Here is a 27,491-nt window from a genome sequence, read left to right on the forward strand (position 1 = left end):
TTGGTTGGAGAATCTATCAATATATGCTTTTACTGGAGTCTCATCTCATTATTTTCCATCAATGGAAAAGAATTGGCCATCCTTAAGCCAAGACCATGCTGTCTTGATTTTGTGAAAAGTTTTGAAATTAGAAAATGTGAGTTTTCTGATGTTCTCCTTCTTTTTCAAGATTGTTTTGGCTACTTGGGGGATGAATTTTAAAATGAGCTTGTCAATTTCTACTTCGATGTTTTCCAAGGACAACCAAAAACAAATGAACATCTAGCTCTGTCAGCTGCCAATCTTCAGTGAGACAACCATACTATCAAAGTTAAATATACTCAGATTTTTGTTCTAACTTACTCTACTGGAGAATGAAGACAAGAATTCTGAATGATGAACTTACAGAAGATTGCCTAATAATGTAGCAGTGCATTTTGCTCAAAATTTTCCCTTTTATTTATAGTGTGAACAGTCACTCAGCATTTTTCTGACTCTAGGAAATGACGGACTATAGCAAATTTTCCTTGGTTCATTATTAGGTATAGATTAGAAACCAGATTGGATGACTCTCATATTAACACCTGCCTGGAGCAAAAGAGCAACAGAGTTTTTATTAATCAAGGTTTTTTTCAGATACAAACATTTATACAGTATATTATGTAATACAAAAATTATATAATTTAAAAAATTTTTACTTATGTCCTTAGCATTTTCCCAGAATTTTCTATTGTGTGAAATTACCCTAAATAAGTATCAGAGGACTTCAGAAGAATGTATAAAGAGGTAAGGTTAGTATAGATTTTTATAGTTACTCCTTGTTAATGACTTTCACGGTTGAGTCAACTGAATATGGCTCACCCTCATCTGCTGTATCAGAGATGCTTCACTGATCTAAGTATTGACATATCTTATATTCTGTTCTTGATATATTCAGTGAAAAGTGAGTAGTAAAACAATGACAGAGAAATGCATTGACAGTATACCAGAATTTGTGGTTCATTTCAACTTTTTAAAGCAAGTTATTTAAATGTTCTCGTTTGACCTTAATTACTGATAATTTCATTTTGTTTACTGTCTGACTTCTTGCAGACAACTTCTCACTTTGATTACTTCATGGCATTATTCATTTACGATGCATTACACTTGGGCTCTCTGTATTTCTCTGTAAATGTAGGTCCTTGCTGCTATGGCAATATTTTGTCCCCCCAAAAACCATTTGAGTTTCCATTACCATTCAGATTACTCTTCTTAATTAAAGTGGGTAAGTTTATAAATTGGAGCTGAAAGCATTTGGCTTCTCCTTGAAATGCTTGTTTTTCCATTCATTATTTGAGGCATTCTCTCTCACATTCACACCACTATTAACTGGAGGGCAAAAATCTTTTGCGTTAGGCAGCCCATATTTAGACCAATTAATCCTATGAAATATCAAAGATCATTCACTATTTCCCTAATGTTCGTTGAACAATAAAAATGATGAGTAATAGACATTAGGACAAAATATAAAAAGGAGGGCTATCGGTTATAAAGATTATATTTCCAAATGAGCCTCTGATTTTCACAGCAGTATACAATGTTAGAATGTTCATATTGTTGAAGTTTAATTTTAAGGAGTGAGATGAATAATTTCATGCTCTTAATAATACAATAATTGCATTGAATACTGTATAAAAATTTGAATTAAATGTGATAGAATTTTAGTAAGAAGCTCCTTAGAGATCATCTCATTTATGGTAACAGGGCTTAGATCCTTTGCTTCCTTCATACCCATGACTGATGTCACTAATCAATAGCTGCATTTCAGTGGGAACTTGGCATAGTTTCTGAACAAAGAACTCCAGGGATTCTCTACAAGTAGCTCAGTTGTCACTTGAGATTACCCCACTTTGCCAAAATTTATCTTAATCCATTTTTAAAAATTTTATCGATGGAGAAACTGAAGAATAAATAATAGATTGGTGTAATGTTGTAGAAAGTTACTCCCATTGCTAAAATGAAAACTTGAGTCTCCTTTCTAGCAGTATTCTATTCTTCGTACTTTATCAAGCTGAATTGCACGCCAATCTTTGCTATTGTAGTGCCAATTCCAGTGATACACAAACACACACACACACACACACACACACTCTTACAAAGTCAGACATGGGACATGGATATAGTTATGTACCATTGTACACCTACTAGGAAGGAGATGAATAACAACTGAAAATCTAAAAGCTTGTGAAAGGTTCCTAATTTTTAGGAGGGAAAAAAAAGAAGTCTACAATATTCACATTTAAGCTGTTAGATGAGTGTATTTCCTGGAAAAGCTACCAAATTAAAAAATGTATACCACACACGAATGTTCATCACAGCACTGTTTACAATAGCAAAGACCTGGAACCAACCCAAATGCCCATCAATGATAGACTGGACAGAGAAAATGTGGCACATATACACCATGGAATACGATGCAGCCATAACAAAACAATGAGTTTGTGTCCTTTGTAGGGACATGGATGAACCTGGAAACTATCATTCTCAGCAAACTGACACAAGAACAGAAAATCAAACACTGCATGTTCTCACTCATAGGTGAGTGTTGAACAATGAGAACACATGGACGCAGGGAGGGGAGCATCACACACGGGGGTCTGTTGGGGGGGAAATAGGAGAGAGACAGCGGGGGGCAGGGAGTTGGGGAGAGATAGCATGGGGAGAAATGCCAGATATAGGTGATGGGGAGAAAGGCAGCAAATCACACTGCCATGTATGTACCTATGCAACAATCTTGCATGTTCTTCACATGTACCCCAAAACCTAAAATGCAATAAAAATTGCATACCTAATGTTTCTTGTATTTCAAGTTATACTGTACACAAAACAATTGCTAAATATCAGCGGTATTATAAATATTTCACTGCAATTATATATTTCTGGACTTCATGCTGTAAAAACTTTTTTCTTAGGAAATTGGCAGGTTTCTACCAATGTTATCATACATAGTGAATACATGTTTTTAAATTTATCATTTTTTATTCTGATATAATTAACATACCATAAAATCTCTACTTTAAATTGTACAATTCAGTGTTTTTTACTATGTTCATAAAGCTTTGATACTGTCACAACTATTCACATTTGAAAACATTCTTAGGACCCTTGAAAAAAAAACCGGTACACATTAGCACCTGTTCCCAAATTACCTCTTTCCCCTTTTGCCAGCCTCCGGTAACCCTATTCCACTTTCAGTCTCTGAATATTTACCTAGCCTGTAGATTTCATATGAATGGAATAATACCATATGGGATTCTGTACTTGGCATCTTTCATTTAGCACAGTGTTTAGACTTATCTCCTGAAATCCTCTTTTCTAGTTTTATTTTTTGCTCAGTATTTTTTCGTTGACAGTATTACCTTTTATCATATAAAATGTACTATTTTTAAAATCAGAATACCATATGTTTTTAATTAACTCGCTCTTTTATTTGCTATAATCTCAAATCACACGTTACGGTTTTATCCATATAGTGCATGATATTGGGAAAAAAGTTGAATATTAAATGGAAAATAGAAAAATAAACAGAAGTAGAAAAAATAGAAAATGTTATCAAGACCTTCTCAAATCTGTATTTGTTCTCTGTATTAAAGGAAATATATATGGAATACTATATTTATTATTACAGAAAAGTTTTTATTTGAACTAGTTGGGTTGGATTAGTTTATCAAGTCACTTCTTACAAAAATACAATCTCAATTTTTATAATATTTATATCCTTTTTTTCGTAGGATTATAGACATTAAATGAAATGTATATTTGTAGGGCTGCTTACCAGTGTTAGCAGCAAATTTGAACTTTGAGTGAAAAATATAGGGTTAAAGCAGCTTAATGTCACTAACAATTTTTGTAGGGGTACATTTAGTATGTATTTAAAGAAGTATTTAAAGTTAGCAATGCTAATAATCCCTCATCTTTTTATAAAATTAAACATAAATTGTATGCTGAAATTTCTATCTAAATATGAAAATATAATTCCATTTAAAAATAAAAATAGAATCAACCTAAATTGTACTGCTCTCTCTTCTCTGTTTGAAAATGTTCAGTGAAGTTAGTGCATGATTCTACACATTCAACCTAAAATTGAGTAAATATATTAAATCTCTAAATGCAAGTAAAACATGAAATAGCATCAGCTTATACAACAAAAACGTTATTACAACAGTGTTTTGTGGTCCTGGATTTTGGCTTATTGATTTGGCTTCCTGCTTACTCTGATATATACATCTGTTGATATCAAGATTTATTGCTCATTTTTTAATTAAATTGCTGAAGCATGTTGGAGAAGTCATGATTTTGAGAATAATAATCATGTTTTATTCTCTTATTTGGCTAATTTTAGGATAGTTTAAAAATTTTTTTGGAGATAAAATCCTAATTGAAACTCATTGGTTGTAAAGAGATTTATATCTTTTTATATTAATCCCAGAAATATATTTCACATAATCAACATGTTTTATAGTTTTTCTTTGTTACAGCTATGTAGGGTTTTAACTAGGTTATTACTCATAAATTACAATAACTTGAAGCTGTAATAGATTAAGTCAGGGGTCCCCAACCCCTGAGCCATAGACCAGTACAGTCCATAGCCTATTAGGAATCAGGCCACACAGCAGATGTTAAGTGATCATCTAGCATTAAGGCCTGAGCTCCGCCTCCTAGATTCTCATAGGAGCAGGAACTAACTGTACTGTGAACTGTGCACGTGAGGGATCTAGGTTGTGCACTCCTTATGAAAATCTAATGCCTGATAATCTGAGGTGGAACAGTTTCATCCTGAAACCATCCTCCTGTATCTCCCCTACATCAGTGGGAAACCTTCTTTCATGAATACAGTCCCATGGTGCCCAAAAGCACTGGATTACGGGGACCACTGGATTAAGTTATTATATAGTTGTAGGAAGGTCTGTATTTACCATCAAAGGCAACTGGATGCCTGTTCTGTGTTAAAATATTTTTATGCATGAAAATTCTCTAGTCATTGAATGGTCTATTCATAAGAAATAAGTCTTGGCATATTGTCATAGCTACTATCACTCTCAATATACCTAGATGGAGAAATTGGAGAGACCTATAGATAAAAGAATTAGCAATGTCTGTGCTCACTGTTCACTCTTAAAAACTGCCACTTCACTGATGTTGTCCTTGGAGCCCCCCAATGTATACCTAATAAGATTCAGAATCTGGGGTTCTATCCTTCCAATTCCCCCTCATCCTGCTATCTTTTCTTATCCTAACTCTTCTGTAGTCACATAAATTCATCTTTATCACCCAAATTCTGCAAAGCATTATGAAACACCAAGGAAGAGGAAAAAAGAGTGAGGCATGGTCTCTGTCAATAGGGATTCCTGATTTTGTAAGAATTTAGATATGTTTAAATAGCTTTACCATCATGAAGACAGATGAACGCTACCGTACAACTGGATTTTCCTTCCAGCTGTGCTACTTAACAACATTGTAATCTTGAGTAAGATATCCAAACTTTGAAAGCCTTCATCTCTTCGTTTGTAAATGAGATAATTTATTACACAAACAACTCAGTCCAGGACTCAATACAGTTCTACAAATTGTTGGCCATGGTTAGCTACTGTTATTCAAATGGTATTTATCTACATTTCTATGAAGTCAGAAAAGTCCTATAACATGGCTTGAAACATTCCTGCCTCTGTATTGTATTAAAACTCTGCATTAAATGATAACGAAAATTTGTACTGCATGTACCTGGAAATACAGAAACACATAAATGATAGAGGAGATTCACGGGTTTAACTCCCCCGTAGTTTTCCTCATGCATTCATGTTTCTCTCTACCTATGCAATTCCATCCTGCAGCTTCTTATTGCGTTTACCCACAAGAAATTTCCTACAAACACCATAAAGTGTCCAACAAACATACAGCAAGGTTGTTCTGTGTTCTAGTTCTAGGGAATGCAGAAATGAATAAAATGAAATTCCTGTCCTTATAGTTTTATTGGGAGAAAATGAAAAAGTAAACCAGACTTAACAATGAAATGATAAAACCAGCAGCCAAAGCTGAGCCTGAAACAAAGGCTGTGCATAGTTATTTTATTTGGGAATTGTTACAAGAAAAACGTGAGACTATACCACACCCTCTCCAAACTGGGAAAGTGCCAAAGAACCAAAGATTGATTGAATCCAGCTTGATGAGTAGAGGAGTTTATTAGGACTTAAATACAGGGCATTCCTGGATGGTAGAAGGACAGTGCTAGAGATCCATGCCACCTCCCATTTCTAAGCTGCTTTCAAGATAATTTTCTGGCTCTTTGCGTACTACATGTGCATAATGAGACTGTTTTCTTTGGTATGTTTCCAGATATCCCCTGGGATGCTTGGGTTCTTGGGGACACTTGCTCCTTGGCTGGGAATCATGGCTTTGGCTTACCACTGGCCTTCAGGATTCATGCAGTGGCAGTATACCCTTAAGTAACCTGGTGGGGGACCAGTCACACTACAAGAGTGATTATAGGGAAGGAGTGAGGGGCAGCAGAAATGAAACAGAGAAAAGGGAAATCCTTTACCAGGACGTGATGTTCAGTTGGTCTCAATTATTGGAGACTGGCATATCATCCCATCCAGGGTGTCCAATCTTTTGGCTTCCCTGCGCCACATTGAAAGAAGAATCCTCTTGAGCCACACATAATACACTAACACAAATGATAGCTAATAAGCCAAAAAAAAAAAAAAAAGATCCGTGCATAAATCCCGTAATTTTTTTTTTGAGATGAAGTCTCGCTCTGTTGCCAGGCTGGAGTACAGTGGCGCGATCTCTGCTCACTGTAGCCTCTGCCTCCTGGGGTCAAGCAATTCTACTACTTAAGCCTCCCAAGGAGCTGGGACTACAGGCATATGCTGGCACACCTGGCTAATTTTGTATTTTTAGTAGAGATGGGGTTTCACCATGCTGGCCATGATGTTCTTGATCTCCTGATCTCCTGATCCGCCCACCTAGGCCTCCCAAAGTGCTGGGATTACAGGCATGAGCCACCGTGCCTGGCCCCACATCTCGTAATGTTTTAAGAAAGTTTATGAATTTGTGTTGGGCTGCATTCAAAACAGTCCTGGACCACATGCAGCCCACAGGCCACTGTTAAACAAGCTTGCATCAGACCTTCTCAGGTAATTTATGAAATATGTCTCAGAACTGACACCTCCACTTGACCATTGACTACTCTTTCTTATTGGTCCTTTTCCCCGTTGGTCAATGGTAGAACCAAGGCCTTAACTCCTCTGCTCTTTAAGGTTGTACATGCTTGAGTGACTAGCTATTAGGTCGGTGCAAAAGTAATTGCAGTTTTTGCAATTAAAGTATGGCAAAAAACACAATTACTTTTGCATCAAACTGAATAGCTGATCTTCTAGGTAACTCAAGCCACTGGGGTTAGAAATGAGAAGTATGTTACAATAGTCCAACCTCCCTTGCCTCTGATTCTTTCCTCAGTACTATAGCAAGGCATTTCTGAAATCTTCACCTCATTTACAGTAGACTATTGTGTCCAGGCTTCAAGGAATCATGTCAAGCGTTTTTATACTAGGTCCAGGTAGCTGTACCAAGCTGTTCCACCACAAGTCATGGGTAAGTTCTAGTAAGACAATAAATACTATTCAGCCTTTTTTTTTCTTTGAGACAGTCTTGTTCTATCACCCAGGCTGGAGTGCAGGGGTGCTCTCTCTGCTTACTGCAATCTCTGCCTGCCAGGTTCAAGCAATTTTTGTGCCTCAGCCTCCTGAGTAGCAGGGATTTCAGGCCTGTGCCAGCACACCCGGCCAATTTTTGTACTTTTTGTATGGACAGGGTTTTGTCATGTTGGCCAGGCTGGTCTCAAACTCCTGAGATCAGGTGATCCACCTGCCTCAGCCTCCCAAGGTGCTGGGATTACAGGCATGAGCCACCGTGCCTGGCCTATTCAACCTTTTTTTTTCAGTCACCTTGAGACAGTAGTCATGGTCAACTCACACACGTGTTCCACTGGCCAGATTGAGAATACTTTTGGTGGGTAAGCTATTCCTCCTAAAATAGGGGCTATTTCCCTACTCCATCTATACAGAAATCCAATCCAGGATACAGAATTGGAAGCAGTGAGGAAGAAAAGCATCATCTTCTGAAGCTCTGGCTTCACTCAGGGCTTTTGTGATATCTCTAGACAAAAGGAAGCTCCTTTTCTCTAGTGAGGAATTTACCTCTGACAGTCTTAAGAATTCTGATGATATAAATTCTCAAGCTTGTGAGATGAGAAATGACACACAGAGATACCTGAGAGTACGGTAATGAAGGCATATACTCAGATTACCATTTCCCAATATACGATATACATTTTGCAGTATCCTTTGTGTTTTTACATACTCCTTATGTGATTTTCATAAGAGTTTGATTTGTCTTCCAAAAATATGTAACCTCTTTGAGGACCAACACTATTCTGCTTATTTGAAATTCTAAGATCACCCATCGATGTACTGCATTTTCTAATAGCAGCATGTTAGATAATTTTTGATTAAATAATAAATGCTTTGCCAACTTTCCAAATATTTGACTTCCCAAGTAATTGGCCTAAGAATCCTTTTTAAAAAATTATATATAGTTCTTAGAAGAGGAAATGAGATAAATTAGAAAGTAAAAATAGAAATCAGAATTTGTTTGGTTTGCATTTGATTTAGATGATTTTTTTTATTCTAAACCAGCCCACAATCCTAATCCTTTAGTAGAATCCCTTTTTTTCTCTGCATATGTTAACTGCTGTGATCATACTGCATACTTTGTTTTGAATTCTTAAATGTAGAAGTATTAAATAGGAGTTAATTTGCAGTTTTTACAAGTAGTAAGCCTATTCATATAAAATCTTTCAATAAATCTACAACCAACAAACCATAGTGGCAGTGAATAATTTGGTATATCTAATTGACTTAATTCTCACTTACCATGTGTAATGGAAAGGAGCTGTGATATAAATAATTCCTAAATTCATTTACCTTTGAGTTTGGAATAGTGTGAACTTGTAACAATAATAATGTCCTACATTTTTATAGACTCAGAGGCTTTGCTTAGACTAATATGAAAATCTATATTTTTTTAAATAATAGACCACGTAGAAGTGATACCTGATATTAATATTTGGAGGAAGTTTGAGATTTAAAGTCTTTAAAGAGGGTAATTTGTGCTTGAATAATTGTCACCATGTGTGACTTCCTTGTTCCTTTTATATTTTGCAGATAGCTAAAGATAAAAATAGACACAATGGAGAATATATTTTTAGATACCTAAACCTAATGCTATGGTAAAATTTGTTTCACTGTCATTCTGTCATGAGTGCATAGTGAAGTTTTGCAGACATTCTACACTATGTGATATTACAACAGATTAAATATAGAAAGAGAATCCAGAATATGGTTGTCTTTTGTTAAGCCAGACATTGGCAAAAATGTAAAATAATGTCACTCTCCTGTAACAGTGAAATGGTAAAAGACTAACACAATTAACATTACACTAAAAAGGGGCCTCTGGCCTGTGTTCTTGCTTGCCTACAGGTTAGAATAACTTCAGAACATTGAAAGACAGCATAGGAACAAAAATCTGCAACTGTTGAGACTAACTCTCAAGATAAAAGGGGAAGTATGTATACTAGATTTTGTTAAAGATGTAAAGGAACAGGCTGGGTGCAGTGGCTCACACCTGTAATCCCAGCACTTTGGGAGGTTAAGGTGGGTGGATCACAAGGTCAGGAGTTTGAGACCAGCCTGACCAACGTGGTGAAACCCCATCTGTACTAAAAATACAAAAATTTGCCAGGCGTGGTGGCATACTCCTGCAATGTCAGCTACTCAGGAGGCTGAGGCAGGAGAATCGCTTGAACTCAAGAGGTGGAGGTTGCAGTGAGCTAAGATTGCACCACTGCACTCTAGCCTGGGTGGCAGAGCAAGACTCCATCTCAAGGGATAGCATTAGGATAAATACATAATGCAGATGACGGGGTGATGGATGCAGCAAACTACCGTGGCACAGGTATACCTACGTAACAAACCTGCACATACTGCACATGTATCCCCAAAATTAAAGTATTAAAAAAATAGAAAAAAGCGTAATACCATAAAAAAAAATAAGAAGGAGACTATTAACCAGAAACAGATTTCACAACTTTTCTAGACTACTTTCTGGTGCTCAGATATATCTGCCTTCTTTGGCCACTTCTTGATCTCTGCCCCCTTCTTTTCCTCTATACCTAAGTAAAAACTGTACAAAGCATACAAACACTAAGATAGTAAGTTAGGATGCTAGCGCCATCTTGGTTTGCTGGCTCTCTGAGATACAGATGCTTTCCTTGCTCCAACTCCTTGTTTCTTGACTTTATTGGCTGTGGTATGGTAAGCAGAAGAAGTTTGGACTCTGTTATATTCTCACTAGTTTGTTTTAACAAAAATGTAATTTATGTTAACAAGCAATAGGCTTACTATTATTTTTAAATAAGTTGCTTAAGTGTTCTCAGTTTTAATGTATAATATGGCAAATATTGATGGGCATATCTCACATAAACCAAAGCTCTCTGAGTCCTCAATAATTTTTAAGAGTGTAAAGTGGTTTTGAGAACAAAAAAGTTTGAGAACTCCTGTAATAGATCACTAATTTTCCTGTGACAGGACTAGGCAAATAATTCAGAAAGAAAGCTCATGGTGGTTAGAGGATTCTGTGGAGACCTGTTAGAGAAACAGATACTTATGCTGGGTCTTCTGTGATAAGGGGGATGTAACAATGTAGAATGGAAATGACCTCTAAGTCAGGAAGCCAGCAAGAGCAAAGACACAGGTGCAAAACTGTGTGTGCTAGGGTCAACAGCTTGGATCAGTTTAGCTGTAACGGGGGTGGGGTGGGGGAGTAGTCACAGACTACATAACAAAAGAAACAAGAGACAGATTGGGGAGACAAAAACTGGAAATCAGGACTAAGGTTTAAATGTAATTATTTTGGCTGTAGGGAAACAGTGAAGGTTTTCAAGCAGGTGGTAGGGTGATATAAATGTAATTCCACTTGTGGAAAATTCATCTTGATAATGATTACGTTCTATACAGAGGGAAACTACTAAAGAGTTTCTCATAGGAGTGTGATACAGTTTGGCTGTGTCCCCACCCAAATCTCATCTTAAATTGTAGCTCCCATAATTCCCACATGTTGTAGGAGGGGTCTAGTGGGAGATAATTGAATCATGGGGGGCAGTTTCCCCCGTACTTTTCTGGTAGTGATCAGGTGATCTAATCATTTTATAACGGGTTTCCCCTTTTGCTTGCCTCTCATTCTCTCTTGTCTGCCACCATGTAAGATGTGCCTTTCACCTTGCACCATGATTGTGAAGCCTCCCCAGTCATGCTCTGTGAGTCCATTTCTCAACTCTTTTTCTTTATAAATTACCCAGTCTCGGGTATGTCTTTAACAGCAGCATGAGAACAGACTAATACAAAGTGCATATATAAAATGATAAGGACCACTACTAAAGTTTCTGGGTTTGAAGCCTAAATGATGAGGGAGACTAGAGGGGTGGCATTCAGAAAAGCAGCCCTCTGCAAGGATTAGAAGAAAAGATAAAGTATCCATAATGATTAGAAATCACCATTTGATGTTGAAGATGTTTCTAGATTATAAATACTAAAGGATATTTTATTAAAGTATTAAGTGTGTTTTTGTCATATTCAAATTTTTTGTGTAAATTCATAGCAAAAGGCATGAAAAATTGAAAAGTTAAAATAATTGATTAATCAGAATTCTTCATTTTCAACCACACCAGGTAACAAAAAGTTTACTATAATTTGCAAAACGGCATGTACTACTGAGCTGTCCCACTTAAAGAAAATAATAGTTCTTGTTGATTTAAATTGTTACTTCATACATTATGAATTATTTTCTATGTGCAGCTTGAATACTTCTTTACTTTCAGTTATTTTGTGTGTGTGTGTGTGTGTGTGTGTGTGTGAGACAGAGTCTCACCCTGTGGCTGAGGCTGGAGTATAGTGGAGCAATCTTGGCTCACTACAACCTCTGCCTCTCAGGTTTAAATGATTCTGCTTCCTCCACCTCCCAAGCAGCTGGGATTACAGATGCCTGGCACCACACCCAGCTAATTTTTTTTTTTTAATTTTTAGTAGTGGCAGGGTTTTGCCATGCTGTCCAGGCTGGTCTCAAACTCCTAACCTCAAGTGATCCCCCTGCCTGGACCTCCCAAAGTACTGAGATTACAGGGGTGAGCCACCGTACCCAGCCTTGAATATTTATTTCTAAAAAATATTTTTGTATTTATAAAATTAATTTAAACTTTGATTTTTATTTTTCATAGAGATAGGTTCTCATTAAGGTGATCTGGCTGGTCTCAATTGGCTAGGCTCAAGGAAACCTCCCATCTGGGCCTCCCAAAGTGCTAGGATTAGAGGAATGAGCCACTGCACCCAGCCTACAACTCGAATACTTCTGAAGCTCACTTTATTCCCAGCTCACTGTGTACTGTAATTAAGCATGAGTTACTGAGACACAGCTTCAATATCATTACACAAAATAAATTCATCACTTAAAATGCTTTTTCTATTGTTTTTAAACCTTCCACATACATTCTCCTCTTCCTATAACCATATTCACTTATATATACTTTTTATTGAGTAAAATAATCTTTTTTTAGTAATAAAACCAATATAGATGAAATCCCATTAGCTAATAATTTGGTGTACTTTAAATAGAGCTTCTTGGTAAGCCCTGGTTTTAGCATAGATAAATATCCTTTGACATATTTCCTTATAAAGAATTTAGTCCCTGAAATAGAAGATGAACTCTTACAGGAAACCAGCTGGATTTGTTGTAATCCTTTACCAATAAAACATAATGACTAATTATAATTTAAATTAAACACAATTTTGTTACTATAAAAAATACTCATACGTAGCTCAGCATTTGTGGTGTATGGAGAAAAAAAAATCCATCCATCATTTTTTTCCTTGGAAATGACAAGGTTAAAATTAAAACGAACATTTATTCAGTGAAACAAAATTATTGGCATGCAAGTTATTACCTCATTTATTGAGCTCAGGAAATGAATTAGAAAGAAAGCTGTGTATCTGAAGATTCAGTATGTAGTTTACCCATTAATTAAAAGTTCAGTTTAAACTTTTTATATAATTCAAAAGAGAGTAATTGAAAGGAAGCCAAATAAGTGGGATCGGTCACTTTTACCACACAAATTACAGCATTTTTAAACCATGAGAACCACAACTCAAAATACGTTGTTAAATATTCTGCAGCAAACTCACATCCGTCCAAGTTCACACAATTTGTTTGGCATAATAAGAATAGCAAAATTATCTCTGCTGTTCACCTGGCTTCATAGTTACCTTTCCAATGTTCTCCTGGCTTCTGTAGAACAATTCTTCAATTATTTCCAGAATCTCAGATACTCTCTACATACTCCTATGACCCTCTTGGAATCTTTTTTTTTTTATTGCTACAGATTGCTTGAATTAAATAGCTTCAATCATTTGTCCATATCCCTTCTGTATCATTTCATGAAGATAAAGTGAATTTTCTTAGTGAGTCTAGGAAAACTCTCCATGCATTCTGCCAAAAACCAATCAGACTTTGCACTTTGACCTCAGAGTATTTGATATATCAGAATTTAAGACAATAATGACCTCCACCTTACTCTCTCATTACTCCTCCCTTACCTCAGTTACTAACCAATGAATAGTCTGAAATTATATTTCTTAGCCCTACCTCCTACTCCACTGACCTCTCCTGATACATGGAATATGCGAAACAAATAAGTGGAATCCTGTTCGCTTGAGATAACCAAATGTTCAATATAACCAAATCACATCCTGGTTTTTTTTTTTCCTGAAAATATCTGAAGCACAAACAGAAGTTCTAAAATGCAATCACACAGATGCATGCTTTTTAGTACCGTAATTCCATTTAGTAAATCTTTTACTAAGCGATTCCTTAATACTGTGTTTCAAATATAAATTTACATTGGCTTTGATAGAAATTCTAGGGCAGAAATCAAACAATACCGAAAAGATCATATGCAAAGGCTTTTGATAAATGCTTCTAAATTATATGAAGAAAGGGCAAAGTTAATTTAATGTTATGGAAAATGGATTAAGTTGAGGGTTAACAATATTATTATAATACTTTAATCACTGTTAATTGCATAGACATAGCACTTTGAAATTTCACTTGATACAGTTAAAAATAATTAAATGAAATTTATATATCTGTATACAAAATCAGTTTCACTTTAGAATATTTCTAGAAAACACTCATTATAAAAACTTGCTTTAGTAGTCAACTGTTTGAAAAATACTAACATCACTTAGACACATGTACTATCTAACATATCAATATGTTTGGAAAAATGGTTAGTATTAAATATAAATGCCTAATATTTCCTGCCATTGGTTTGCAAACTGTTTTTTTGGAGCCTTAGGGGTTTTCCTTTTATAATGTCCTCCGTAGAATACAGGTTGCCATATGTATCGAAACTCTGTAAAAAACTTTTTACACTCCTGTATTACATCATATACAGTACTAGGAATATGGGCTGAAGTCTCTGCTCACATCGTTGCTCCCTGCTAGTCTGCTGTCCACATAGCAGGTATAGGGACACTTTGACAAGTCACTGATCTGCTTACTCCTCTAAAGGAAATATGTGGAATACCTATGCATTTTCTCAGATAAGGACTTTGCCTATCATTTCTTTCTTGCCCCTACTCCTGTGTTTACCCTAGGGTCTGGCAGAGTAAATGAGTACATGCCTGAAATTTGGTTTACTATGTCTAGAACAGCCACTATCATAATGGGAGTTAATATATAGCATTTACAATGTGTTAGTTGTCAAAGATGTTGCATGTATTCACTTATTTCATCTTCATGGTATCATTATTCTCCTTTTACAAATAAAGAAACTGAGGCACAGAGATGTAAAATAATCTGCCTGAGGTCTCACAGCTAGTAAGAGATAGAGCAAGGAGTTCAGCTCCAGGGCTCATGCTACCAAATTCTCTAATTATTGGAGCAGGGAATAAAAAGACAAATCACGATTCCTCTCCTCAAAGTGTTTGTCATTCACCAGGAGGGAAACAAACCTATTTTCAGTGTAATAGTAAATGCTAATAATAACACTAGCGAATATTAAGTGTGTGTTTATTCTGGGGTTTGTAATAACTTTTTTACATGGATTGTTTAATTTCATCCTCACAAGAGTCTTCTGATTTTTGTTGTTATTGTTGTTGTTTTTTGAGATGGAGTCTCATTCTGTAACCCAGGCTGGTGTGCAATGGTGCTATCTCGGCTCACTGCAACCTCTGCCTCCCGGGTTCAAGCAAGTCTCTTGCCTCAGCCTCCCGACTAGCTGGGACTACAGGAGCATGCCACCACACCCAGCTAGTTTTTGTATTTAGTAGAAACGGGGTTTCGCTATATTGGCCAGCCTGGTCTCAGTCTCCTGACCTCGTGATGTACCTGCTTCAGCCTCCCAAAGTGCTGGAATTACAGGCATGAGCCACCGCACCCAGGCTCTGACTTTTTAAAATTAGGAAATAAAGATAATTTTGCCCAATGTGAGAAAGAACTGATCAGCTCCTGATCCTAAGTTCATTTCTGTGTGGGCCCGTGTCCTTAATCTTCTTGGCGTGAGATGACGAACCTCGGCTATTACCCCAGAAAATACCTCTTTAGTATGATCTTCTGGGGGCATTCCACTGGAAAAGGGAAGAAAGTCTCAGATAAGCATGTGTACAACTCCAGTAAACAAACTGTGTGTGCTCACCTCCTAGGCCCTAGAAGGCCACTGTGCATGTGGGCAGCTCACCCTAAAGGAAGAATCAAGGGAAAGGTGCTTAAGAAGCCAGAAGTAGGCCAGCAAATAAAATCCTAGGTTCAAAGTCAAAGGGCACTTGACCTCCAAGATGCCCACCTGGGCCTCTCCTAAGTATACTTCCGTTTCCTTTCATTCCTGCTCTAAAGCTTTTTAATAAACGTTCACTCCTGCCTTAAAACTTGGCTTAGTTTCTTCTTCTGCCTATGCCCCTCAGTTGAATGCCCCTCATGCTTTCTTCTGAGGAGGCAAGAATTGAGGTTGCTGTAGACCTCTACAGATTTGCCACAGGTAACTCAGATAACTTCCACCATTAATGTATTTTGGTGCCAATATGATTCAGATACCTTCTACCTGTAACATTTCCTCCCTATTTTCTGACTTCAGGTATGCTTACCCTCTCGCTGATGAAATTTTCTAGAGATAATTTAGAATTGTACTGACTACTTGGGGAAACTTTGACATTAGCAAGATGTTCATTTTGATAGTTAACCATCAAAGAAAAAGGAAAGAAAGTGTCATGAAATTGTCTTGTGTATAAAAGAAATTATTTTATTTCAGGTAGAAGAGGCCGCTTTCATATTTTCATCATATTGCTTCAGGGTTCAATAATCCCTGGCCTTTTTTTTTTTTTTTTTTTTTGGTGACAGAGTCTTGATTTGTCATCAGGTTGGAGTGCAGTGGTGCTATTTCGGCTCACTGCAACCTCCACCTCCAGGTTCAAGTGATTCTCCTGCCTCAGCCTCCCAAGTAGCTGGTACTACATGTGCCTGCCAACATACCCAGCTAACTTTTTATTTGTAGTAGAGACAGGGTTTCACTCTTTAGGCCATGATGGTCTCGATCTTCTGATCTTGTGATCCTCCTGCCTTGGCCTCTCAAAGTTCTGGGATTACAGACATGAACCACTGCACCAGGCCAATCCCTGGCTTCTTAATTATATGCCTTGACAAAATTGTCAATGACTTACTCTTTTTTGTGTTTATATATGTCAAATGCACCTAAATTTTTTTCTTGTCCTTGCAGATAGTGATAATTTAATATTTACCTGAACTTGGTTCCCTTTTTACTTACTTTTTCTTTTTCTGTTCCTTTGCCTCTCTTTTTCTTGTACTCGGAAAATTTTAAAGAATAGCAAATCAAAAAATTCATTTTCTTGGTATACATGAACTCTGGGAATTACTAGCATAAACACTCAAATTGCTTAAAAAAAGAAAAATACTGTGTTTCATTTATTTTACAACTGTGGAGGTTCAGAAGTGTATTACGTAAATCAGAGAAAATGAGGCAAATCTCAATCATTTTAGGTTTATTTGCCAAAGTTAATGATAAGACCAGGAAGGACTGTAGATCCACAGGAAAAACTGTGGTCCATGTTTTACTCAAGTGGGTCTGGGAACCTCAATATTTAAAGTAAAATGGACAGGTATTAGGGAGAGAGAAAGAAATTAAAAAAGGGTGTGGGCAGATAAGGGACAAAAGTTTGCATTCTTTTGAGTCTTTAATCAGTCTTTCAAAATTTACATGTGAGGGGATGATATGGTTTGGCTCAATATTCCCTCCCAAATCTCATCTTTTAGCTCCCATAAATCCCATGTGTTGTGGGGGGACCCAGTTGGGGATAATTGAATCATCAGGGCAGGTCTTTTCTGTACTGTTCTTGTGCTAAGGAATAAGTCTCAAGAGATACGATATTTTTTATTTTTCCTTTTTTTTTTTTTTGACATGGAGTTTTGCTCTTGTTGCCCAGGCTGAAGTGCAACACTATGATCTTGGCTCACTGCAACCTCTCCTTCCTGGGTTCAAGCAATTCTTCTGCCTCAGCCTTCTGAGTAGCCAGGATCACAGGCATCCACCACCATGCCCAGCTAATTTTTTATATTTTCAGTTGAGACAGGGTTTCACCATGTTGACCAGGCTGGTCTTGAACTCCTGACTTCAGGTGATCCTCCTGCCTTGGCCTCCCAAAGTGCTGTGATTACAGGAATGAGCCACTGTGCCTGGCCCAATCTGATGGTTTTAAAAATGGGAATTTCCCTGTACAAGTTCACTCTCTTTGCCTGCCACCATCCATGTAAGACGTGACTTGCTCCTCCTTATCTTCCACTATGATTATGAGGCCTCCCCAGCCACATGGAACTGTAAGCCCATTAAACCTCTTTTTCTTCCCAGTCTTGGGTATATCTTTATCAGCAGCATGGAAATTGATTAGGCCAGGTGAAGTGGCTCATGCCTGTAATCCTAGCACTTTGGAAGGCTAAGGCTTGTGGATCACAAAGTCAAGGGATAGAGACCATCCTGGCCAACATGCTGAAACGCCGTCTCTACTGAAAATACAAAAATCAGCTGTGTGTGGTGGTGAGCCCCCTGTAATCCCAGCTACTTAGGAGGCTGAGGCAGGAGAATTGCTTGAACCCAGGAAGTGGAGGTTGCAGTGAGCCAAGATTGTGCTACTGCTTTCCAGCCTGGGTGACAGGGAAAGGCTCCATTTCAAAAAAAAAAAAAAATAGAAAAGAAAATATTAATACAGGTGAGTGGAGAAAGAGTCACTTACGCTTTTATGTACCTCAGTGAATCTGCATTTTTACATAACCTAAATTGCAGAAGAAGCAATCAGATATGCATTTGTCTCAGGTGAATAGAGGGATGACTTTGAGCTCTGTCCCTTCTTCAGTACTTGTGAAGATAAACTCAATTTACATCCCTAGGGTAAAATTCAACAGAACTGTTTTTAGAGTAAAGATCTTAAGGCCCACAAGGAATTTCCCTGTGGACAACTTGTGAGGGAGGTATGTAGCTTTTTATCTTTGTCACTGTCTTATTTAGGAATTGTAAATGTTAACGAAGAGAGAAACACAAAAAGCAGCTCAACAGTCAAAGATAGGTTTATTTTGGAGAATAAACTTGAGAGAGGCATCTGGCTGACTTCTGTCAGGAGCACTGTCTCTTACAGACTAAGAATATTTAAGTGTTCCTGGTGACAGAGGGCTCAGAATGTTTCTGTGTGGAGAAGTTTATTGCAGGGTTGGGATGTCTATGGTCAGACAGGAGGTTATCTTGGGGCCGACATCTCTCCAGTCACAGGGGAGCTTATCTCAGGGCTGGCATGTCTCTAGTCAGAGAGCAGTTTATCTCAGAGTTGAAATGTTTCTGGTTGGTGTCATTTGTGGTTTATGGTGATGGCTTTTGTGTTGGATTTAGGCATTTTTGGTCAAGGGGACCTTTAGAATGGCAGTGCTTATCCAAGATGGCCATGCTCCTGCTTTGCCAGGAACAACATGAGAGGCAGGTTTGCACGACCCAGTTCCCAGTTTGGCCTTTCACTTTGGCCAGTAAGTTTGGGGTCTTGAGATTTACTTTCCTTTCACAGCCTTCATTACTATAATTATGAGATAAAAAGGAAAGATCTTAGTCCCAAGATAAAATAATAACTTTGGGCATTATTTAAAGAGTCTGTAGAATTAACTTTCATGCTGTAGAAATAGTAACAGCACAGTATTTAGGTTTATACAAAACTAGTGTTAAATTTCTCATGGTTAAAATTTGTGATAAAAACTGCAGCTGAATGAAATTTAAAGGAGTTTAATTGAGCAATGAACAATTTATAAATTGGGCAGCCTCCAGAATCAGCAGATTGACAGAGACTCCAGGGGTGCCTCACGGTCTGAACAAATTTATAGACAAAAAGGGTAAAGTGATGTACAGGAATTGGAGGTGAGGTACAGAAACAGTGATTGGTTACAGCTTGGTGTTTGCCGTATTTGAACGCAGTTTGAACATTCAGCAGTCTATGAGCGGTTGAAGTATGGCTGCCAACACTCAACTATTTTTATAGGTGCATACTATTAAATTAGGTTTTTAATTTTGTCTGTTAAGCCAGTTTACAGTTCATCCACAAGGACTTAAATACAGGTGTACAGGGTCCTTCTCAGGGCATAGATTGCTGCAATATTTCCTAAATTGGTTTCATGTGTTAAGTAAATTATCAGTTTCTATGATAATTTTTTAAAAATATAAAAAAAATTCAAATAAATAGAATCATATATAGCAGTTTAGATTCTGGAAATTAATGTTTGTAAAACCATTGAGACTATATAGTTCTTAGAAAGTCTTTGTACACTCCAGTTTGAAGGGTTACGTTTTAAAGCAAGGATAAAGAGTTCGGGTTAGTTATAAATCACTTTCAAGAGTTTGGACCTCCTTTTGAACCTAGTAGAATATCACTGACAATCTTTGGCATAAGGAGTGGGACATGATTAGTGCTGTGCTTTGGGGAATAAACAGAGAATGGGTGGGATTTATCCATTTATTCAACAAGTGCTGTATTCTGGGTAGTGTGGACTAAAAGGTGAAGAAAACAAAATCTCTACTTTCCTAGAGCTTACATTCTAAGAGGAAAAGACACAAATGAGTACAACAGCATATTGTCAGCTAGAGATGGATGCTATTGAAAGCAAAGCAGGCACTATTCCAGAGAGTATGAATGCGAAGCTCCTGTGCCATGGAGTTTACATCCTAACTGGGAAAGACTAGAAATAAATGAAACAATAGCATAATGTCAGGAAGCGATAGTAGCAGTACTATAAAAAGTTAAGGAGTGTGTGTGTAAAAGATAAGGAGTTTATTTTCAGTATAGGGGTGTTTGGGAAAGTAGGAGATGACATCTTAGATCAGAGCCTTGACTTGAATAAAGTGATGAAGTATACCCTGTGAACATCTGTGTCGGTCAAACTTGTCCAACTCGTGGCCTGCAGGCGGCATGCAACTCAGGACAGCCTTGAATGTGGCCCCACACAAATTCATAAACTTTTTGAAAACCTGAGTTTATTTGCATATATTTTTAGCTCATCAGCTATTATTAGTGTTAGTGAGTGTATTTTATATGTGGCCCATGACAGTTATTTTTCCAATATGCCCCAGGGAAGCCAAAATATTGGGCACCACTGATCTAGGTGAAAGGAGTTCCAACAAAGGGGAACAGCAATACAAAGTGTAGAGACAGAGTATGCATGGCATATTTGGGAAAGCAGCACAGCTAGCCTTGCTGGAGCGGCATGAGAAAGCAGAAGAAAAATAGAAAATAATGTCAGAAAAGGTAGCCAGTTAGAAAGTAATGTAAAGTTCTGAGGCCATGGAAGGTTTTGCATTTGCTGGTAAGGACAGAGGTAATACTTTACACTGATTTATGTATTAAAAGGATCACTGTGGACACTTTACTAAAAAATGAATGTAGGGGGCCCGAGTGCAGTGGCTCAAGCCTGTAATCCCAGCACTTTGGGAGGCCGAGGCAGGGGTGGATCACGAGGTCGGGAGTTTGAGACCAGCCTGGCCAGCATCGTGAAAACCCATCTCTACTAAAAACACAAAAATTAGCCAGGTGTGGTGGTGGGCACCTGTCATCTCAGCTACTCAGGAGGCTGAGGCAGGAGAATTGCTTGAACCCAGAAGGGGGAGCTTGCAGTGAGCCGAGATTATGCCACTGCACTCCAGCCTGGGCAACAGAGCAAGGCTCCATCTCAAAAATAAGAAAAAAAAAATGCAGGAAAGCAGGATTAAGGAGTCTTGGATTATGCTGGTATAGGAGGATGGTGAGATTGTAAGTGAAAACTAAAGTCTGATATTCTATCTTGCCCAAATTTCTTCCAAGGGGTCTGGGGAGTCATGCCCTACAAACCATAAATTCTCATCGGATGTCTTTTATTTCACCCTATATACCATAACTTACTTTTCAGTCTGACTCTGGCATAACATTATGAGACAAGGGAAAAAATATATTTCCTTGCCATACCTTGAAATTGCCCTGCAAAGTCTCTTGTGGGAAAAATCCACATTCTATAGAGAATCTCCTCCGCCCTTTGTTTTTCTTCCTTTGTTTGCAGATCTGGTAAGATAATCAACTAAGAGCAAGGCACCCTTTTAAGTCCGATAAGAAACATTGTACAACCTGCTCTCTGAAGTCTGCTGAGAGATTCCTCTGCACAATAAAACTGGTCTCCACAATCCTTTACCTTAATCTAAACATTCCTTTCCATTGATCCCAGGTCTTCAGATAAATTCAACCAATTGTCAACCAGAAAAATGTTTAAATTTACCCGTAGCCAGGCCACCCCTTTAAGTTGTCCCGCCTTTCTAAATCAACCAATGTATTTCTTAAATGTATTTGATTGGTGTCTCATGCCTCTCTAAAATATATAAAACCAAGCTGTACCCCTACCACCATGGGCACATGTTCTCAGGACCTCCTCCTGAGAGCTGTGTCATGGGCCATGGTCACTCATACTTGGCTCAGAATAAATCTCCTTAACTATTTTACAGAGTTTGACTCTTGTCATCAGCGTAAGTAAGGGAAGGAGGGTCAACTAATAATGACATCTCATGTGTTTCTAATGAATGCTAGAGTTACACACCGGGAAATAGCAAACAAATTCCTAAGACCCTATCGAGGGAGGGTAACTTGGAAACTGAATATAAAGGCAGCATAGTTGGGGAAAATGGGGAAAATGGAAGACAGCTCTGACGCTCTGAAACTTGGTAATTAGAAGGATGGAAGTACCACTGTTTCCAATAAAGAAATTAAGACAAGCTGGGGAGAGAAAGGGAAAGATAATGAGTTGTGATTACATTGAGTATATCTGGATGTCAATATTTAACTGATACAGATAATAAATGTACTCATCTCCAAACAGACAAAAGTTGAGGCCATTTTTATGTCTCAAGGGAAAACCAAGGAACCATTGTTTTTGGAGTATTAAAGCAAAAATAAGCAAAAGGCCATTAGCCTAGGGTTGTTGCTTACCTGGAGCTCTTACGTAAGCACATAGGCACTTGGAAACAGTTCTTGTAACTGACTTATTAAAAAAGCCCACGAGTCTCAGGCAATCACGAACAGCCAACAACAGGATGATTGGTTATACAACTAGGGACCTCCCATCAGCCATATAGGCAAATGTCTTATTAAACCATGACCAAATAAGGCAAACCTAGTTATAGCCAATCAGGTAATTTCCTTACTTTCCTTCCTTGTTTAGTCTATAGAAGCTTGCTCTCAGGCCACTGGAGGAGAGCTTTCTGAATGCTTCTGGTTCAGAGTGCTGCAGATTTATAAATTGTTGTTTACTGAAATAAGCTGTAAAGTTTAATTTGTCTCAAGTTTTTCTTTTAACAGGAGTGACAGCTACTATGGGCAAAATGTTCACATAATAGTGGGAAATCAAATGCCTGGGATATAGAAAATTGAGATTTGTTTTTAAACTACAACAAAGGCAGCCTAACATAAGCATGGCTGTAGAGCTGGTGTCGATGTTCACATTCTTTGGGCCTTAATTTCTTTATCTGAAAATTGTTACAATGGAATCTAGTTGGTGGGGTTGTTGTGGAGCAAGTGTTCTTAATCTGGAGTCCACAAAATTTCAGCATCTGTGAACCTTGTATTGAAAAAATCGTAACTTTATGTCTATTAAACCTCAGAACAGTTTAGTTTCTTTCAATTATAAACGCAGGCAACAAACCACAGCAGTATTATCAGAACCTACGGCTTTGTTTCCTATTGAAATTAAAGATATTTTCATACTCAGTAGAGTTGTTGCAAATATCTTGAACAATTTATATGTATATATTTCTTAACTATTACATATATTATATATGTAATATATATATATATTTGGAGACAGGGCCTTGCTCTGTCTCCCAGGCTGGAGTGTGTGGTGGCATGATCAGAACTCACTGTAACCTCAAACTCCTGGGCTCCAGTGATCCACCCAGCCTGCCTTGAAATAGCTAGCACTATAGGTACTTCCCACTAGAACCAGCTGTTAAATATATATTTTTTGGAAAGACAAGGTCTCACTGTGTTGCCCAGGCTGGTCTCCAGCTCTTGGACCCAAGCAAGCCTAGGTCTCCCAAACTACTGGGTTTACAGGTGTAAGCCACTGTGCTAGGTTAATCCTATATATTTAATTCCATGCATTTAGAAATATGAGCTATTTTAAGACTGCAGCTACAGGTTTTATTAGATTACCAAAGGTGCTCAGGGCACAAGTGAAATCTTGAGATAGAGTAGTAAAAATCATGATGCATTAGAACAGACCAGACCGGCCCGTATTAAATGTTCAATACAGTCTGCTGCTATGCTTTTTTTTTTTTTTTTTGTCTGTCTCCTGGGGTGGAGTGCAGTGGCGCGATCTCAACTCACTGCAACTTCCTCCTCCAGGGTTCAAGTCATTCTCTTGCCTTAGTCTCCTGAGTAGCTGGAACTACAGGTGCGCCACCATGCCCGGCTAATTTTTGCATTTTTAATAGAGAGTTTCACCATATTGGCCAGGCTGTTCTCAAACTCCTGACCTCAGGTCATCCACCTGCTTCAGCCTCCCCAAGTGTTGGGATTACAGGCGTGAGCCATCACTCCCAGCCTGCCATGATTCTTAAAATATTTACAGAATAGAAATTGAAGTAAGCCTATTGTTTTTGTATTAAAAGCAGCTAGTACAGTGCTCTGCACTTATGCACTCCATGGATGCTGAAGGAATCACTGAAGATTCTAGGCTGCGCCTCAGGCCTTTCATTTGGGGCTGGAAGGAACAGCTGTGAAGTTTGAGGCGGCTTCTGTGCATCAGGGGGCTCTGGAGCAAGCCAGGGCTCTGAAGGAGAAGAGCTGTGTTCCTAATAATGTCCCAATGAGAATGGAGATTGCTGGGGACCGCAGGGACCAGGTTCTCATTCCCCAAAGCTCCCCTTCATCATCCAAGAAGGCACTCAGGTCTGTGTAAGGCCCCAGGTACAGTGCTGGACTACCTAGTAAAGCTTCAGTAGCAGGACGGCCTCAGATTGAGGTCCCAGGCCAAAGGAACGCCCCTCTCCCCAGCGCGGGTTGGGGGAAGGCAGGTCCGGGAGCGAGCGCACGCCGCGCCCTCGGAGCCTCGTTCCCTCGCCACGCCCACTTCCTGCCCCCATCCCGCGCCTTTCCAGGTCCTCTCCCGGTGAACCGGATGCTCTGTCAGTCTCCTCTTCAGCGTCCTCGGCCGCGGCCCGGGTCGCTCTCAAAGCCACTGCCACCCCCGAGAGCCCAGCCAGGGGGCTCCCGGAGGCTGGCGGGGCGGGCGTGGTGCGCTGTAGGAGCTGGGCGCGCACGGCTACCGGGCGTGGAGGAGACACTGCCCTGCCACTATGGGGGCCCGGGGCGCTCCTTCACGCCGCAGGCAAGCGGGGCGGCGGCTGCGGTATCTGCCCACCGGGAGCTTTCCCTTCCTTCTCCTGCTGCTACTCCTCTGCATCCAGCTTGGGGGAGGACAGAAGAAAAAGGAGGTAGAATGGATCCACTTGGCCTTCCCCGTGGGCGGGGGCGGGCCGGGGTGGGCCGCGTTGCCAGGCAGCCCCGCCGCGTTGCTAGGCAGCCTGGCCGCCGGCGTGGGCGATGGCGGCCGTGGGGCGAGAGGCGCGTGGGTGGGAGGCCCTGGGGCGTTTCCGGGACGTGGAGTTAGCGGGGTCCTGACTTGAAACACGACAGCAAAGCGTGCGCTTGGCTCTGGTTCTGAGCACCTCACACCTTTCAGACCCAGGCGCTTTTTATCCTCAGCTGGAGGCCCAGCTTAGAGCAGTTGTGTCACTAAAAGGGGTGTGTTGGATGTGAAACATCCTTTAGAAGTATTTATAAGCCTGCAGGAAGTGTTTGTTCCTTATTTTCTTACTCTGCTCCCTTTGTTATCCATTTCAGGAACCCACAGAACCTGTCGAGAATGTTTTAAGTTATTCTGTATGTTTATTTTTCTTTATATTGAACTCAGTGTATACTTGTGAGAGTAATCTTATATTATTTTGTGCAAGTACAATAGAACATACTGAGTGTCTTTTAAGTTACTGTATTTTTATGTTGAACTCAGTGTATACTTGTGAGAATAATCTGACATATTTTATGCAGATTTATTTTTGAAGTTTATTCAACCTGATTTCAATATTAATCCACCATTAACTTTGACAAGGGTGAAATTTGAAGCGACTGGTTGTATTTAAAGCACTTGTAGTGTGTGTTTGTAAATTCCAGTTATCCATCATGGATAGTTTATCAGCTTCAGCAAAAATAGTTCATTTCGGGAATGTGACTAAGGTTTCTCATTGTGGCCCATTTTGGTAAGAGTGCTCTGCTTATATAATTGAAGATAGTTTTTCTTGGTGAAGTTGTACACCTCCACAGGGCTCAAAATCTGAATTGGGTTTAAGATATTAACAAAATTTTAATAGCTGGGTAGAGACAGTGAAAAATAGCCTTATATGCAGAGTAATTCTGATTCCCTTTCTCTTTATTCTTTGTCTGAAACAATTATTGTGTGTTCATTATTAAATAATGTACTTGTCTTTAGCTGTTAAATTTTAACATTGAAGTAGGCCATATGAAATTATTGGTGAAGTTCTAAGAGATTTAGAGAACCACCGTTAAATTGAAGTTGTATTTACAAATACAAATTAATGATATATTTTTTAGCACTTGGTATTTGTATACCATATTCCAAAAATTTTAGATTTAGTAGTTCATGAGAAAGGTGGAAGAGTGAAGAAAAAGTAGTTTTTGCGGATTACCAAAGCAAAAGGCCATATAAGATGATGAAGTCCGTGAAAATTGTGATGTTTTATCTCCTATGAAGGTCACTAGGGCCACACTAACTTTCAGTTGAAGATTGTGAACCCCACAGTATTTAAGACAGGTTTCAATCAGTTTAAGAAGTCCCCCCGCCCCCCATCCATGGTTAAGGATGCACTAGTGACACAGCGCCCAGAGGTCCTGATGGCAGGTGCCCAAGGTGGTCAGGGTACAGCAGGCTTTTATAGATTTTAGAGAAACATAATACATTGATCAGTACATGGAAGGTCTACATTGGAAGGGTGGTACAACCCAAAGGGGAAGGGGCTTCCAGGTCATAAGTAGATTTAAAAATTTTCTGATTGGCAGTTGGTTGAAAGAATTGTTATTATTAGAAAGGAATGCCTGGGTTACCATAGGGGTTTTATTAGCCAGATGAAGCCTCCAGGTGGCAGGCTTAAGAGATAATAGATTGTAAATGTTTCTTATCAGATTTAAGGTCTGTGTTGATGTTAATGCTGGTTGGCTTTTCCTGAATTCTAAAAGGAGGAGGGTTTAATGGCATGTCTGGTTCACTTTCCCCATCATGGCTGGAAGTGTTTTTTCAGGTTTGCTTTCGAATGCCCTTGGTGGAGAACAGGAGCTCTTTCAGATGGTTGGGGCAGAGGTTGGGGGTGCTTAGATTTTTGTTTTTGGTTTCCAAGGGAAAAAAAAAAATCTAAAAAGTATACATGTTTACAGCATCTGAGTATCTCCAATGATAAGATGACTTTAATATGTGAAAACGTTTGTTGATTTAGTATAATTCAGTCTAATTTACAGTAACATCTGTTTCTATTAAAATATTTTCATAAAATATATTTTTTAAAATGAAAATCAGTGAGAACATTGTTGAGGATTAAAAAAGGTTTTCTTGGAGAATTAGTTTAATTTCTCCAAAGCAGCAGCACATGATTCCAATATATGACAGTTATTACGGTGTATATGTGTTTTACTTAAGGAGAAGAAGAGCAAAATAAGAACTTAAATAGTTGATGTTTTCAAGGCTAT

At 38.6% G+C, this 27,491-nt stretch overlaps 1 protein-coding gene and 1 long non-coding RNA gene across 6 annotated transcripts in view; one reads left to right on the forward strand and one right to left on the reverse strand.

Moving 5' to 3' along the window:
• Window positions 1-2,096: 2,096 nt before the first annotated feature.
• LOC116558225 lies at window positions 2,097-7,117 on the reverse strand. Its single transcript, XR_004271910.1, has 3 exons — window positions 7,039-7,117; window positions 4,536-4,540; window positions 2,097-2,107 (listed from the first exon to the last, which is right to left on the reverse strand). It is a non-coding gene; the product is annotated as an uncharacterized LOC116558225 (long non-coding RNA).
• Window positions 7,118-24,691: 17,574 nt separating this feature from the next.
• The window catches only part of TUSC3 (tumor suppressor candidate 3), a 218,223-nt gene continuing 215,423 nt past the window's right edge, over window positions 24,692-27,491 (forward strand). For 2 of the 5 annotated variants that reach the window (XR_004271998.1, XM_032288346.1), the window contains exon 1: window positions 24,927-25,171. Coding sequence is in view for 4 of the 5 variants with exons in the window: in XM_032288346.1 (XP_032144237.1) it covers window positions 25,034-25,171 (138 nt within the window). In the remaining variant the exon portion in view is untranslated. Of the gene's footprint in view, window positions 25,172-27,491 lie in introns of all 5 variants that reach the window. The other 3 variants (XM_032288343.1, XM_032288345.1, XM_032288344.1) reach the window with 3 other exon arrangements.

The sequence above is a fragment of the Sapajus apella genome, unplaced genomic scaffold, assembly GCF_009761245.1.
Source record: "Sapajus apella isolate SASKATOON/1434 unplaced genomic scaffold, GSC_monkey_1.0 scaffold21, whole genome shotgun sequence".
Taxonomy (NCBI): domain Eukaryota; kingdom Metazoa; phylum Chordata; class Mammalia; order Primates; family Cebidae; genus Sapajus; species Sapajus apella.